Source organism: Grampus griseus, assembly GCF_964374135.1.
Source record: "Grampus griseus genome assembly, chromosome: 10".
Lineage (NCBI taxonomy): Eukaryota > Metazoa > Chordata > Mammalia > Artiodactyla > Delphinidae > Grampus > Grampus griseus.
The window spans coordinates 24,531,012-24,548,001 of NC_139004.1; the positions used below are offsets into that span (position 1 = coordinate 24,531,012).

At 43.2% G+C, this 16,990-nt stretch overlaps 2 protein-coding genes across 2 annotated transcripts in view; both read left to right on the plus strand.

The window, feature by feature from the left end:
- LOC309828215 (glutathione S-transferase A2-like) overlaps positions 1-1,366 on the plus strand; it is a gene marked incomplete at its 3' end in the record, with an annotated part of 6,723 nt that extends 5,357 nt beyond the window's left edge. Inside the window, exon 4 of the mRNA XM_082663479.1 lies at positions 1,247-1,366. Within this exon, the coding sequence (XP_082519605.1) occupies positions 1,247-1,366 (120 nt within the window). The remainder of the gene's footprint in view (positions 1-1,246) is intronic.
- Positions 1,367-1,391: 25 nt separating this feature from the next.
- Positions 1,392-10,182, plus strand: LOC309827992 (glutathione S-transferase A2). Its single transcript, XM_082662991.1, has 6 exons — positions 1,392-1,549; positions 3,632-3,683; positions 4,675-4,807; positions 6,473-6,614; positions 8,812-8,943; positions 9,806-10,182. The coding sequence occupies exons 1-6, from the start codon at positions 1,463-1,465 to the stop codon at positions 9,929-9,931; spliced, it is 672 nt and encodes a 223-aa protein (XP_082519117.1). The 5' UTR covers positions 1,392-1,462; the 3' UTR covers positions 9,932-10,182.
- Positions 10,183-16,990: the final 6,808 nt, after the last annotated feature.

Sequence of the window (16,990 nt, forward strand, 5' to 3'; positions counted from 1 at the left end):
GATTTAAACCCCTTTAGGGCGGCCACCACATCAGGCTCCTATCGTGTTCCCCAGCAGCCATCATTTCTTAGCACAGGAAACTGCCCAATGAGTCTTAGTTGAGGAAGTTTTAAGGAAACTTGTTAAGAGAAGGAAATACGTTTATACGTCAACCAGAAACAAGGTGTTCAAGAAGGATCAGAGAAATGTCTGCATTTCCAGGGAAGAAACAGGAGGTAGGAGACAAGGGATCTTTTCCATCAAGTGTTGACAGTGAGACCCTGAGCTTCTGCTCTAAAAAGCAGTGGGTGGAACCCACTGCCATGGCTGGAACGCATGCAAAGGGGCTGGGGGACCAGCAGATTCTGGAGTTGTCCAGATCAGGGAGTGAGTGGGGCTGGGGCCAGGCCTGAGGGGAAAGGCAGGTGGGGTGCATGGTTCAGGGGCAGAACCAGGGGTTAGCTGCGGTCCTGGGGTTTCGAAAGGCTGTGTTCAGTGCTGTGCCAGACTGCACTGAATCTTTGCCAGAAACTTCCTGAATTCCAGGTTAACTAATCAGTGAACATCACTCATCTTTCACACAAGCCAAATAAAAAGGGAGCCATTGTATAACTTGGCTGAAAAAAGTCTGGATATGTATAAAGTCTCATTCCTACTGGAGCTATGGGTCAAGAGGTAGGTAGGTAGATAGATAGATGTAGATAGACAGACAGATACAGACAGAAGAAAGAAAACGCGTGGGCTATCTGGTGTGCTCAGAGACTCGCCTGTCTCTCAGGAAATGAGAGCAGGAGGGAAATTGGATTTCCTGGTCCCTATTATGAATTTTTTATACCTTATCTAGTTTTCTCAACCATCCTCACTAATAGATATAACTATATAACTATATATATATATATATATATATTTTTTTTTTTTTTTGCGGTACACGGGCGTCTCACTGTTGTGGCCTCTCCCGTTGCGGAGCACAGGCTCTGGACGCGCAGGCTCAGCGGCCATGGCTCACGGGCCCAGCTGCTCCGCGGCATGTGGGATCTTCCCGGACCAGGGCACGAACCCGTGTCCCCTGCATCAGCAGGCGGACTCTCAACCACTGTGCCACCAGGGAAGCCCATTAGGAGGTTTTTAATAAATACTAGTTCTCTAGTTGTTCTGCTCCCAAACCCCCAGCCATGCATCCTCACCACAGACTCACCTCTTAGCCTGCCAAGACAATCAGATTTTACCCAATGGAGACTGGACAATGGTTTGTTGCAATTTCCCACAGTTGGCTATCGGGGGTGGGAATTTGGGCCAAGGCAGTCATGCCAGGGACTCTTCCGACTCTGCGACAAAGGAGGCCAATACTTCTTCAGCATTGTTGGTGCTGTTCAGTCATATATCATAAAGTACATCTTGCTTCTGTGGTTTTATTCTTTGTTCATTCATTTACTCATTCATTCATTCATCCATGAAGGTTTAGAGAAACCAGGAGACTGCCATCATGGCGGGGAAACCCAAGCTTCACTACTTCAATGGACGGGGCAGAATGGAGGCCATCCGGTGGCTCCTGGCTGCAGCTGGAGTAGAGGTAGGTCCTGAGTTTGTTCATCTGAAGTTGAATCTAAATTAACTGTATCAAAGTACTTTTCTTACATAAGCTAGGGGACTTTTCATACTAAATGACCTGTTAAGAGTTCTGCATTAAAACAAATCTGTCAGTTATTTAAGAGATAAACAGATTTGTCCTAATATGTTATTAAAATGTCTTCTTATTAGAGAGAATAAACAGAGTAAATTTAAGAAACTAATCACATCGTGTGGGCCTAATTTGGATTTTGATTTTTAAAATTATAAAATATTATTTATGACATTTATATAGCTGTCAAAAACATGAACGTTAAATATCAGTTGATATTTAGTAAACTTTGTAAATGTGTTAGGTGCTATAATGTATTGTGTTTATTTTTAATAGTTTTAATGTTTTAGAAATATACACTGAACTATTTAAAGTTGAAATAGAAGATATCTGGGATCTCTTTCAAATTATTACGAAGGGGAGAGGGGGTAGGCATATAGATAACTCACAGCTGGGTTGAGCTGATAATTATTGAAGCTGGTTGATGGGTACAAGGAGGATTATGATAATTTGCTGTTCATTTTTCTGTATGCTACAAATGTCCATAACAAAAAGACAAAAATATACATATTAGAAAATAAATGTAATTAAAGTTAAAACATAAACCAGAAATACAGAGAGAGGCGGATTGTAACAAACTCTCTGTTAGATTTAATGCATTCACTCAGCAATGAATTCGTTGGGCACCTTGAAATGCTAGGTTCCCTGCCAGGTCGTGGAGATATGGGGGTGAACTAGACAGACACAGTCCCTGCCCTCAGGCAGCTTACAGTCTAGTGAGGATGCAGACAAGTAAGTGGGTGATTAAAGGAGGGGTGGGAGCATCTAGGAGGACACACAAGCACTTTAAAGTGTTAAAATGACGTATTCTCAGGATCAAGTGTGGGACTCTGTTGAGTGCTTCCCTCTAGAGGTGTCTCTGAGAAAAGCACTTCTCAGCCCAGGTCAGAGGGACACAGCAACTCTGAGCGGGATTCCTGGGGAGGGAGTCATGGACAGACTCTGGAGACTTGGTCCCTGAGGGGGAGAGCAAGCAGTAAAGGAGGGTTTCAGGTGAGGTGGCATCCTGCAAAGGGAACCTCTAGTGTGCTCTCTTAGCCTCCTAACAGCATGTTTACCTAAGCCCCTGTGTTCAGAGCCCCTGGGCAGGATGAGTTCACCACCAGAAGGTGAAGTAGGGGGAGATGCTGAGAGCATCCCAGGCCTCCTCTTGTCCAGCCCAGCCTGACTGAGGAGGGTGTGAGACAAGGCTTACCAGAGGCTCTTGGTCGGGACTTCTGGGTTCTCTGGGCCCAGAGGCAGATCCTCACAACCCCATCTCCGTCGGTCTCACAAGCAACAGCCCACCAGCAAGTCCCATCCTACCTCAGCCACCCTCCCACACTGACCACCCACCACCCCCTATGTTATCTAGAACTGGGTGCTTTATAAATGGTTGCCCACACACCTCACTGTCTGTATAGTCTGACCCTATGGGATCATGTAGAGCCACAATAAACTGTTTAGCAAGTTAGAAACTCCCAGTTCCCAAACTTTTCACCATCAAGACCCCTTTTCAAAATATAAAGTGAATGGAGGGAGGTAATATACAGCAGAGGCCCCTGGTGGCAGCATCTTGGGGGTCAGTGGCCCCATGGGTACTGCGTGCTGGGGGACACTCAATACCTTGTCCTGATTTCACAAGGAGAGAAGGGCTTTCCAGAGATATTAAAACTCCATAACTAGAGGGACTTCTCAGTCCCTTCCCTCCAGTGATTTCCCCCTTCCAAATCACAACCTAATGATTGACAGAGGTGGAGACGGTGTGGAGGTGAATTGAATCTGCAAAATAAGCAATTACGTGCTGCAACCCATGCTTTTATCTTGGTGGCTCTAATCCAGATTTCCAGGTGGCCATGAGCATCGTCCTCTGTGTACCCTGCCAAACTCGGAAATCTTAGCTTCTCCATAGTATGCACCCGACATTGGTCATTCAAGCTCAATAATGTTATGGAATGAAATAACAAAAACTCATTGACTGTTTCTGCTTTCCAGTTTGAAGAGATATTTATAAAAACTCCAGGAGACTTGGATAAGTTAAGAAATGGTAAGACCAAGAAACTAAATTCCTCTGATGGGAGGATCGAGTACAAGTCATAAGTTGAGGTTTGAACCCCAGCAATGCCATGTGTGTGCATGGTGGGAGTGGGGTCAGTGGAGAGGGAGAAGCATGGTTAAAGGTAAGGGGTGGGGCTTCTTGAGCAGGTCTTGCAGCTCACTCAGGACTAGGAAGGGCTGGAACTCTGAGTACTTGCTAAAGGAGCCGGCCCGGGCGGTACCCTGTGAATGCCCTCTCTGTGCACTCCCTGCCTTTCTGCACCGTGAGTGACTGTATCAGTCCAGGATGCCACACAGCCCTCCCACCCAAGGAAAACAAATGCATTAGAAAGAAGAGGGGAGAAACAGGCCCAGCAGTTGCCTTGAATTCTTTTCTCTGACAGGTTTGACATGGTAATATCCTAGCAATATTGCAGACTCAAATAACCAGGTGATGTTGAATTAGTTCGAAGTCCGGGTGAACGTGTGAGGAGGGAGATAAAGAGCAAGGACCAGCATCAGTGGAGTTGGGAAAACAGGCCTGTCCTGCACACCATCCAGTGGTGGGATTTGAAGGGCGTACAAAACACTCTATGTAGGAGTCTCTCTTAGAACTGGCCTCAATGCCATGAACCCCATGAGACTTACTTTGAGAATTTCCCTTTTGACTTGGCAACTGGCTGGTGGAACTTCTCCTACATCCTTCTTAAAAATCCATGAAGACAAATCAAACACATAAAATAAAGGGACATACCATGCTCTGAATGGGAAATAAAAAGTTAACTGAAATAATAGATTGAAAAGAAAAAGGCAAATTGATAAGCAAAAGGATTACAGGAAGCTAAAAGGTATTTCCATTGAAATTTTACCAGGTAAGATTTTTGTTTCCTTTTATGTCTTCAGTCATTTCAACAAAAATTTTGATACATAAAATGTTTCAGTTTACCTTGACAGTATGATTCATCCAACATTTCACTCTATTTCTTTTCTTGTTTCCAAAGAAGGGAGTTTGATGTTCCAGCAAGTGCCCATGGTTGAAATTGATGGGATGAAGCTGGTGCAGACCAGAGCCATTCTCAACTACATTGCCACCAAATACAACCTCTATGGGAAAGACATGAAAGAGAGAGCCCTGTACGGTATTTTTTCTGTTCTTTCATTAATGATTAATAAGAACAATCTAGGTCCTTCCCTGAGTGAGCAGGATGTGTTCACAGGGATCAGACAAGGGACAAACTGTCTGAGTGTCTAGAGGATAAAACCTCAGAAGGTAAGTATCTAGACAAGGTGATTCTCCAGTTTCAGAAATTATAAGAATGATAACCAGGAACCTAATTTATCAGCCCTTTATATGGACTGGCCACTTGACAAGGGTTTGCAGAGACGGAGCCCACGATGCCAGGGTTATCTGGAACATTTTAATATCAGTTTGTAGCAGGCAGATTGATTCAATACAGCCATATTTGGGGGGGTCTCCTCTGTGTTGTGATGGGACCCCATGATTGAATCATGGAATGTGGCAGTTACTCAAAAAGTTAAACATAGAGTTACCATACAACTCAGCAATCCACTACTAGGAATATACTCAAGAGAATTAAAAATATTAAAAATACAACCACACTAAAACTTGTACACAAAAGTTCATAGCACTATTGTTCGTAATATTCAAAAAGTGGAAACAACAAAATGTCCATGAATGGATGAACAAAGGCAGGCACATCCGTACAGTGGAATGCTGTTTGGCCATGAAAAGGAATGGAGTCCTGATCCGTGTCACAACATGGGTGAACCTTGAAAACATTCTCTTACAGAAAGAAACCAGACACAAATGATGCATATTGTATGATTCCATTTGTTTGGCACGTGCAGAACATTGCTATCCGTAAAACCAAAAGCAGTTTAGTGTTTACCAGAAGCTGGAGGGAGGGAAGAACACTGAATGCCTGAAAAAGCACTCAGCGTCTCTTTTGCAAGTGATGAAAATATTTTGGAATTAGAGTATGATGATGGTACAGGATGCTGTGACTTTACAAAGAAAAATCACACAATTTTACACTTGAAAAGGGTGACATTCTGGTATGGGAATTATATTTCAATAAAGCTTTCATTTAAAAAGACTATTGTAGGAAACCATGTTTGGAAGAAAAACAGCAAAATTACCTGGAATATATACTGTAGGAACAAAATGAAGAAACGCACGATTTCGGGGGATATTTTGGGTGGAGTCTTGAGAAATGCAAACAAGGCTAGAGTTGGGCAACAATATGTGAAGAGGGTTGTGGAACCATATTCTATGGGAAATAACTGGAGGAAGTGCTGGTTGGGCATCTAAAGGGTCCTGGTAGTGTAACAGGATGGGACAGGGAGAGGGACATGGCTAGGTCCGTGGTGCCAGGACTCTCTCTGGACATGACTGAGGTGTTACTAATTCATCACACTAACTGTGCACAGAACACACCACAGCAGAGACGGCAAACCCTAGGCATGGTCTCAGTGGTTACCTGCAGTGATTCCACCCGTTTCTCTCATGCCTGTGACTCTGGACAGGTCACTGATATGCTCTGTCCCTACATTTGGTCATGTATATAAGAAAAATATTAGACATATATCTTCCTCGATGGCTTGCTCTAGAATGAAATGTTAAATTTAAGAAAAATCATAACTAAATGACTGACATAGAAAAATGCACCCAGTGGGGGTGATTTACTCTGCCACCTCCTGACGCCCCATCCTTACCCATTCTAAACTGTAAAATCTATCGCAGGAGACATTTGACAAGTTGGTCATTTTGTCTTTCAGGATTGATATGTATGCAGAGGGTGTGGCAGATCTGGGTGAAATGATCATGCATTTGCCACTGTGCCCACCTGATCAGAAAGATGCCAAGACGAGCCAGATCAAAGAGAGTATAACAAACCGTTATCTTCCTGCATTTGAAAAAGTGAGTGGACTGTTCAGCATTTTTGGCACTGGGATCAAAGCACAAAGAAAAATAGTGCTTGGCATTGCAGGGGCATTGACCTTCACCTCTGTGAGCCTTTCTGAATACTAATGTAGCACCCTGACTCTAGGGCATTTTATAAAAATTGACTATGAGGAAGAATTGTACCCAAGTTATAATTTTTCAGCAATTTTTTTTTTTTTTTTTTTTGGCGGTACGCGGGCCTCTCACTGTTGTGGCCTCTCCCGTTGTGGAGCACAGGGTCCGGAAGCGCAGGCTCAGTGGCCATGGCTCACGGGCCCAGCCGCTCTGCGGCATGTGGGGTCTTCCCGGACCGGGGCACGAACCCATGTCCCCTGCATCGGCAGGTGGACTCTCAACCACTGCACCACCAGGGAAGCCCGTCAGCAAAATTTTGATTTACTCAGACCCAATCTGGAATTCTTATACTTAGAGCTTGGACTATGGAAACTCTGAGAGCCACACTAGAGCCTGGAGTACATGGATCCTGCAGAACACAGTGCAGGGGCTTTGATCCAAGAGGAGCACAATGACAGCGATGCATCAGAAAATATTCTGGTACCATGTGTAGGGAGATACGAGACCCTACCCATCAGGAGAATGTGGTACTGTTTGGGGGATGGATGAGATGTATCTAAACAGAGATGGGGGCAGAGTGGTGGAGAGGAAGAATCAGAAGAAAAGTTGTTCAGGGAAAAATAATCTACAAAGTTTGGGGACATGGCTCTCAGACTTTTGAAGAAAATCATACAAAACCAGGAAAATAATGTTCCATCATTATATGTAGTATATATCTTAGTTAATGTTTCTCTTTGAAGGTAAGAGGAGAACACCTCAAGATCCAAACTACCTGAAATCATGCTAAACAAGAATCATGAACTGAAAAAAAAATGATCGTAAGAGATGCAGAAGGCTAACATAAAAATAAAAAGCTTAACCAACACCCTCATCTTTATAAAGTTTAAATCATTCTTTCATTTCACAAGTATTAATTCATTGCTTATGTGTCAGGTCCTAGTTAAGGAGTGAATAATAGTAATCAGAAACTACATTCTTCTGGCTTTATGGTGCTCAAAGTTTAGGCACATTCACATGGTGGAAACCCCTATAGTCATTGCAGTTTAAGTACATCTGTGTTTTGAAATCAAAGACCCCCATGATAACATCAATGAAAAATGTATATTACAAAATAGCATTTGATGTCTTACTATGTTCTTTAATTTTTAGCTATACTTCTATGTTCATACATAGTCTGGTAGGATATTTGCCAAAATGTTATTATCTTTACTTGGTGGTGATATGTGTGTTTTTGCCTCTATGATTTTCATATTGTTGCAATATTTTAAGTAAGCATCATATATTTTTTCCAATATTTTATTATGAAAAATTCAACCATAGAAAAGTTGAAAGAGATGTACAATCAACTCATACATACCCACCACCTAGAATCAAAAATTAGTATTTTGTTATTATGTTTGCTTCATCATGTATCTCCCTATCCTTTTCTCCTCTGATCAAACATATTATTTTGGGGGGTGTTTCAAAGTAAGTTGCAAACATTAAGTGCAATCACCCCTAGACAGTTCAGCATGCAAATTATAATATATTCCACAGTGTTATTGACAGAGACAGGTGGAATAGGAGTCAGAGTCGATTTTGTCAGGGAGATGGGAATTCAGGTTGACCCAGGTTTATTTCAGGTTCCAGAGGGAGAGACCAGGAAATGAGGAGAGCAGACAAGAGGAGAGAAGAAATACAGACTCTGCAATAATTTGCTTAGGGTGGTAGAAAGCTGTCATGAAGGTGGAATCACTGCCCAAGGTGGGGGAGGGGAGAGAGAGAGACGGATGAAAGGCCGCATCATGAAGTTCAGAGCTGCATGCTTTAGGGTGTGAGGTCAACAGAAACACGGTGTATATAGTGGAAGCAAGTAAGGCAGCCACAGCGAGGTGGGAACAGGAAAAGAAAATGGTGTCCTGGCTTCCGCTGAGGTTGAGGAGGGAACAGCAGGGACCCACCTGGCCCGTCTCACTGATCCAGGGGCAGCAGAAGGTCTGAAGGTCCACACCCACCCAGTGAGGCACAGAGGGGGAAGTGGGGCAGGGGAGACAGAGGAAGAGCATTGGGCCCAGCCTGCCCGGGCCTGTGTTCCTGATCTGACCCCTCCATTCGCCAGGTGTTGAAGGGTCATGGACAAGACTATCTTGTGGGCAACAAGCTGAGCAGGGCTGACATCCACCTGGTTGAACTTCTCTACTACGTGGAAGAGCTGGACCCCAGCCTTTTGGCCAACTTCCCTCTGCTGAAGGTGAGCTCTCTCACAGCCTTTGGGGGGAGCCCACATCTCCCACCTCGGCATCTGCTCTCTGGACCCTGGGACTGTGATGCTAGGGTCCCTGACACTGTCCAGGCCTCACTGCCCCCAGGTCTCCACAGTTCACTCCAAGGCCTTGGTCTGGGGCATGGAAAGAATCTGGTCACGCCAAAGACATTGGAGATGGTCGCTGCCCCAAGGAGAATGACTTGCCTTTTCCCAGGAGAGAGACCCAGGACTTAGCGCCTCTCTCTGCCCCTGTTCCATTTCAGTCTCTTTCTTCATTTCCTCTTTGCTTCCCTCCCTCCCAGGTGTGTCCTCCTCTTTCTTTACGTGAGTCTGTCTGCGCAGGTCTGCCACCATCTCATTTCTTCCCCTCAGCTCCTGTTCCTTCTCTTCCAAGTTCGTTTCTCTCTCCCCATCTCTCCCTCTCTCCGAGGGCAGATTGGTTCTTACTGGCCCCATTGTCTACCTTTCATGTTTTCTGTCTTCAGTTCCAGCCCAATTCCCCTATACCTTCCTGTCTTGATATCTTGGAGCCTTTATCTGTGTTGTCGTGTGAGACACATTACTCTTCCTCGTATCGCACGACAGGGTGAATCTGCAGAATTTACGTGTAGGAAGAACATGAGGAAGACTTGAGCTGAGTGAAGTCTTAAACTAAGACATCTCTGGGGAAAACATTATTATGCTTTTATCTTCCTGCCTCACTAGGTGTCTGTGTCCAGCCTCATCCTGGTGCTGATGGAGGGGCCTCGGCTGGCCCTTTTCTGGGAGGGTCTCAGAGTCCCTGGTTTGTGCTCACGACAGGGCTGGTCTTTGGCTGCACTCTGAGCTGTGCTCTTGTGCGTTGCAGGCCCTGAAAACCAGAGTCAGCAATCTCCCTGCCGTGAAGAAGTTTTTGCAGCCTGGCAGCCAGAGGAAGCCCCCCATGGATGAGAAAAATTTGGAAGAAGCAAAGAAGATTTTCAGGATGCAATAAAGCGGGCGTGGCTGCCCAGAACACAGGGAAACTTCAGGAGATGGAAGTTTTCCAACAGTGAAGTGCTTTACCTATATGTAGATCCTGGCTACTGTGAAGCTAATAAATATTCCAAAGTATAAGGGCTCATTTAATTAGAATGCAGATTTAGCTGCAGAGCAATCCATTTTGTTTTGATCACATACGAAATCATGATCTCCACCTAGAATGTGCCTGGGACTTAAACATAAATAAAGGGAGAGAAAGTGTCATGGGCTCTGATCTGTTCAAAAAATTGTCATACACCAACTATCATAGTCAGAAAGAGTTAAGTAGAAATTGTCATCTGATATTCTTGGTGACACAAAGATAGTCTTTTTTGAATTTTGCTGCCTTTCTGACCCACAACCTAAAAACTTTTCTTCTCTTTTTTTTTCAGAGGACCTTTTTCCTTCAGGTAATCAAACTTTTTTCCTATTCAGTTATGGAACTAATATTTATTTTATATATAATATGGAACATTCTGTGCTCCAGGAGCTCAGTAACTAAGGATAAATAAGCCAGATATAGTCCCTGTCCTCAAGGAGGTTACACTAGTGAGAAAAACAACAAAATGGGTAATTCTAATCCAGAATCATGCTGGCCTTGTGTATCATGCTCCTACAGATGCTGTAACAAATGACAACAAGTATAGTGGTTAACACAATGGAAATGTATTCCCTCACAGTTCTGTAGGCTCTTCGTGTGAAATCAAGGTGTGACAGGGTCATACTCTCTCTGAAGGCTTTAGAGACGATCCTTCCTTGCCTCTTCCTAGCTTCTTTTTTTAAAAATTTATTTATTTATTCATTTATTTAATTTTTGGCTGCACTGGGTCTTTGCTGATGCACGTGGACCTCCTCTAGTTGCTGAGAGCGGGGGCCACTCCTTGTTGCGGTCCACGAGCCTCTCATTGCAGTGGCTTCTCCTGCTGCAGAGCTCGGGCTCTAGGCGCACAGGCTTCAGTAGTTGTGGCTCACAGGCTCAGTAGTTGTGGCCCGCGGGCTCCAGAGCACAGGCCCAGTAGTTGTGGCGCACGGGCTTAGTTGCTCCACGGCATGTGGGATCTTCCCGGACCAGGGCTCGAACCTGTGTCCCCTGCATTGGCAGGCAGACTCTTAACCACTGCGCCACCAGGGAAACCCTCTCCCTTTTTCTTAGTTTCGTGATTCACACGCCTTTCTTACCAACATGCTGTCACACTAATCCCATCCAATCCTGCTTCATTTCAAAAGGTCAGAATTTTCATGAAATAAATAATGTATTATCAGTGACAGCCCTCCCCTCTCTGGAGCTCAGGCTTGTGAAGAAGGCTCTGAAAAGGCTCCAGAGTCTGATGTTGGGCAGAAATGCAGCGTGTGGCAGGGCAACCTGGATGAGTCCCAAGAGCGGCATGGTAGGGATATGAAGAAAATTAAATAGGGTCTGTAACAGAGACTAACTGTGGGGGGAGGCGAGGGGAGAGCTCTGCTCTATTTTTTTCCTGCTTTAATGCAGTATAACTGACAAATAGAATTGTACAATATTTAAAGTGTATCATGTGCTGTTTGATATACACCGTGAAAGGATTGCCCCCATCAAATTAATTAACACATCCATCATCGCCTTACATATTTACTTTTTTTAAATACAATATAGTGTTATCAACTAGAGTCACCATGTTATGCATTTAGATCCTCAGACCTTATTTATCCTATAACTGAAAGTTTGTACCCTTTTCCCAATGAGAGCTGTACTTTATTTTTTTTTAAATTTTTATTGGAGTATGGTTGCTTTACAATGTTGTGTTAGTTTCTGCTGTACAGCAAAGTGAATCAGCTATACATATACATATATCCCCTGAGAGCTCTACTTTAGATGGATGGTACGAGAAGGTCACTCTGGGGAAGTGATAGATAGGGTGAGACACAAAAGTGAGAAAGAACCAGACATACAAGAAGATGGGCAAAGAGGGGTCCAGATGGAGGAACCAGAATTTTCAAAGCCTTAGCATGGAAAGCAGTATCTTTGGTGCACCAAGCCAAAAGAGACATTGCTGGAGAACGGGTGTGCCACGTGGCATGAGAAGGGGCAGCAGACGGCAGATGACACGCTCCTTCAGTCCTGTCAAGGAATTTGGATTTTATTCTAGGTGAAATGGGAATCCAATGTCTGGCTTTCTTCCATAAGATTTTGCCCAGATGATACAGTATTTTGGGAGGTATAGTTTCACACTATAGCTATTTGAAAGCATTGCTTGAACTAAAGAAGTAAAATTCATCTGCTTCTGCACCAAAAAAGGATGGAGAGAAAACTGAAAACCAGTCACAGAGTGTGGATTTGCCAAACTAAACTAAATTAGCTTTCTGGGGTTTCATGGATAAGTATGCTGGTATAATTTGTAAAACTTGTAAAATAAATGAATTGTAAATGACATTAGAAGGACAGGGGTCGAGAAATCCCTGGCGGTCCAGTGGTTAGGACTCTGCACTTTCACTGCTGAGGGCCTGGGTTCAGTCCCTGGTCGGGGAACTAAGATCCCACAAGCCGTGTGGCCAAAACATAAAATAAAATTCTTAAAAAAAAAAAAAAAAGGACAGGGACCAACTAATAAGACTACTATTTACTATTTGCTGGTATAACTCACTGAGAAGGTAAGTGTGGATCAAAACATTTTAATAGAATCATTTAAATATACTCAGGGAGCTATCTGCTTAACCTCACCAAATCATTTCAAAACCTAAAGCAGCCCTGTAATAGTGGGAATAACTGCCTCTAATATTGTTTCTGTTTTTGTTTTTTTTGCGGTACGCGGGCCTCTCACTGTTGTGGCCTCTCCCGTTGCGGAGCACAGGCTCCGGACGCACAGGCTCAGCGGCCATGGCTCACGGGCCCAGTCGCTCCGCGGCATGTGGGATCCTTCCAGACCGGGGCACGAACCTGTGACCCCTGCATCGGCAGGTGGACCCCCAACCACTGCGCCACCAGGGAAGCCCATTTTTTATTTGTTTTTTACATTTTTAAATAAATATTTTAAATAACAAGATCTTGTGACAGGTCTAATAACTTCTGTGATTTTGAGGTAGAAAAGAGTGCAAACAATAACAAATGGATATTTTTATGCTAAGCTTTCTTGAAACAAAGCTTCCAGTACAAGAATGTATTTGTGGACTTCCCTGGTGGTGCAGTGGTTAAAGAACCTGCTGCCAATGCAGGGAACAACGGGTTTGAGCCCTGGTCCGGGAAGATCCCTCATGTGGCGGAGCAACTAAGCCCGTGCGCCACAACTACTGAGCCTGCACTATGGAGCCCGCGAGCCACAACTACTGAGCCCGTGTGCCATAAATGCTGAGGCCCGTGCACCTAGAGCCTGTGCTCCACAGCAAGAGAAGCCACTGCAATCAGAAGCCCGCGCACCACAATGAAGAGTAGCCCTCACTCGCCGCAAATAGAGAAAGCCTGTGCACAGCAACAAAGACCCAAAAATAAATAATAAATTAATTTTTTAAAAAAGAATGTACTTGCGCATTCACACAGATGCTCCATGCACACATACATCCGTGAAGAAAGCATGTACTAAATGCTGATGGGCTGCATTGCACTTAATTGCGAAGTTCCATATTTTAAAATTGAGAATTTAAAAACATTAGCTAAGGGATAGTTAGGGAGTTTGGGATTGACATCTACACACTGCTATATTTAAAATGGATAACCAACAAGAACCTACTGTATAGCTCAGGGAACTCTGCTCAATGTTATGTGGCAGCCTGGATGGGAGGGGAGTTTGGGGGAGAATGGATACATGTATATGTAGGGCTGAGTCGCTTTGCTGTGCACCTGAAACTATCACAACATTGTTAATCGGCGATACTCCAATATAAAATAAAAGGTTTTAAAAAGTAAATAAAAAAACATTAGATTGATACATAATATGTCATTGGGATTTCTTAGAGAATTGATTTTGCCTAATTTTTTTCCAATATATTTTAAATAAATTAACTTGTTTGCTTATCTAGATATTATCTGATTGATTGGTGGATTTTATATATTTTTTTACAAAGCCTTATATTCCACTGTCAGAAACAATTTAGTTCCTGGTACCAGTGATCCTTCTGCAAGGAGACTGAAGCACAGACCTTTCCAAATCAGAGCAGCGTGTTCTAGGACAGCATCTTTATGGAACAAAGCAAACCTCACTTTATGTCATAAGCGGGACATAAAGACTTTCCATAAACCAGAAAATATATATTCAATATCCCTTAGATGGACACAGGAAAATGAACTGTGTACCAGGTTACTAGACTGACTTTCATAGAAAGGAACATCCGTAGTCTTTCTCTTAAATTACCCAAGAATTCACATTACTAAAACCCAATTTCCATGGACAACACGGAATGGAGGCATGATGCCAAGACAATTGGAGACAAAGTTCTAGAATGTAGGCTGAGGATAAAAAAAAAAATAAAGGCATGCAGTTACTGGTCTACTTAATTCCTTTTATTCTTACACACTTTAAACAATGGATTATGCCCTTTAATTTTTTGACTTCAAAGGCACATTTGAAAGGTGTTTAGACAGTGCCCGCAGGGCTTGAAATCATTAAACCCGAATTCAGAAGGCTCATCTGGGTGGAGCATTGATCACACCCGTTCATCCCTAAAGCTGGAGTGAACACAGTTCCAAGTCTCATGATTCAGAAGTCACACCAGGGCCTTTAAAGCTTTCATACATTACGAATAACATCCATTTTTGCTGAGCAATTAAAAATATTTTTTATGATGGGAAATTTCATACATTCACAAAAATAGAAAGAAGTGTATAAAAAGCCCTATGTACCCATCACCCAGCCACAGCAATTAGCAACAGAATGTCACTCATGTTGCCTCTGTATTTCTACCCACTCCCCCTCACAGCTGGGTTAATTTGAAGTAAATCCCAGTATCATATTATTTCATCCATAAATACTTTGACATGAGTCTCTAAAAGATAAAGATCCTTTGGGGAAAACATTCTATAATATTATTATACTTAAAAAATTAACAGTAATTCCCTTATATAAATGTTCAGTCATGGTTCAAATACTCCTGATTGTATCACATTTAAAAAGAATAACTGCTATGTCAGAACGAGAAGCTAAAGGGTCTGCACATTGCATTCATTTGAAGAATGAATCCATTCTCCTAAATCTCTTTAACCTACAGGCTCCCCCGCCTCTTTGATTTTCATGCAATTTACACATTTTCTTATAGAAATATAAAAGTAGAGAGTCATTTGAAATGTATTAATCACTTGAGCTGGAGAACAGTGCTTCTAAACTTGAATGTACATACAAATTCCCAGGGGTCTTAAAATACAGATTCTGGGGTAGCGCTTGAGTTGCTACAACCTCCCAGGTGATCTGTATGTTGCTGGTCTGGGGACCACTCTATGAAGAGCAAGCCTGTTGAGTTCCACATTATAAATATTGCTGATTTTGCTGATTACATTCCTGAGGTGCTTCTCTGTTTCCTGTGTTTCCTGTAAGTTGACATCTAGAGCTTTGAATGAATTCCAGGTCAATTATTTTGGCAAGAATTCTTCATAGGTACTGCTGCATGCTTTCTATTGCTTCACACTAGGAGGACCATCATGTCTGATTGTCCCACATTTAGTGATGTTAAATATTTAGGGCAGTCAACCCCGATATTTCCACTACAGAGATCCCTATTCGTAGTTTTAGCAGCTATTGACATCATCATCATCCTGATGAACGGTTCTCAACACTGGCTACACAGTAGAATCAAGAGTTCTCTTTGAGATCAATTATATCAGAATCTCTGGGGTTAGGCCCAGGCAGAGAGTGTGTGTGTGTGTGTGTGTGTGTGTGTGTGTGTGCTTGCACACTCGTGTACCTGAATGTGCTTTAAACCCCTCACATGGTTCTAACAGGTATCATGTAGGGCTGAAAAACCATTGGCCTAGATCACTTTTTTCATTCTGGTTTCCAAATGGTGATATTCTCAATCGATCCTTTTTTCTTCATTTATTTTGCTGAGCTCTTAATGTGTGGAAGCTTTGGCTTAGAAAATGAGCCAGGTGACAGGCTACAAAATAAATCAGCTCCCATTCATACCATGAAGACACTCCTCGTCCTCCCAAAGCCACCCCCTACCCTCCCCACAGCCCTCCTTGCTTTCAGGGACCCCCCTCCCCAGGTACCTCAAGCTGTCCAGAGCCTATCACTCCACCAGGTCTCCCCCATCATGCCCCATCAACCTCCCAAGGCTATCTTGGGGAGGTGGGGATGAGCTTCTAATTTCTATACTATTTTACCTTCTTCAAAATGAGCATGGGTTATGTTTCTAAAAAACATTTTCATTTTCAGAAGAAAAGGAAAATGTGAAAAGACCCACTTTTTCTAACTCTGCACTTTTGCTTTAAATCCCCAGGAGTCATTGAAAATCCTCTTGATTGACGTCTTTGGGCTACAGATGCCAGCATTAAAATACAGAGATGACTGTAATTTGGAAAGTGAAAAACCTCAGCATCCCCTAATCTCACCCCATTTCACCAGTCAAGGCTTGTCCTGGAAGGAGGATGATCTGCAAGTAGATAAAAAGAGAAAAATCTGAAAACCTAAAATCTTGCCACTTGTCACAGGAGGAAAGCTGGTCAGAATCTTATTCTTCTATCTTCCTGGCTTCATCACTCTCATCCTCTTTCTCTATTTTAAAAATATATCAGTTATTTAGGGCTTCCCTCGTGGCGCAGTGGTTGAGAGTCCACCTGCCAATGCAGGGGACACGGGTTCGTGCCCCAGTCCGGGAAGATCCCACATGCTGCGGAGCGGCTGGGCCCGTGAGCCATGGCCACTGAGCCTGTGCGTCCGGAGCCTGTGCTCTGCAGCGGGAGAGGCTGCAGCAGTGAGAGGCCTGCGTACTGCAAAAATAATAATAATAATAATAATTGAACACTTACATGTTAAAGATGATTTGAGTATACAGAGAGGACACTAAAATGAGAGAAACAGGTTTAAAACAGAAGTTCTTTTATTTGAATACTGAATACATTCTGTTGGTACAG

Coding starts and splice junctions, on each gene's coding strand:
- LOC309827992 (XM_082662991.1), top strand. CDS start 1,463: ATGGCGGGGAAACCCAAGCTTCACTACTTCAATGGACGGGGCAGAATG. Junction 3,684..4,674: donor CTTGGATAAGTTAAGAAATG/GTAAGACCAAGA, acceptor TTGTTTCCAAAG/AAGGGAGTTTGATGTTCCAG. Junction 6,615..8,811: donor ATCTTCCTGCATTTGAAAAA/GTGAGTGGACTG, acceptor TCCATTCGCCAG/GTGTTGAAGGGTCATGGACA.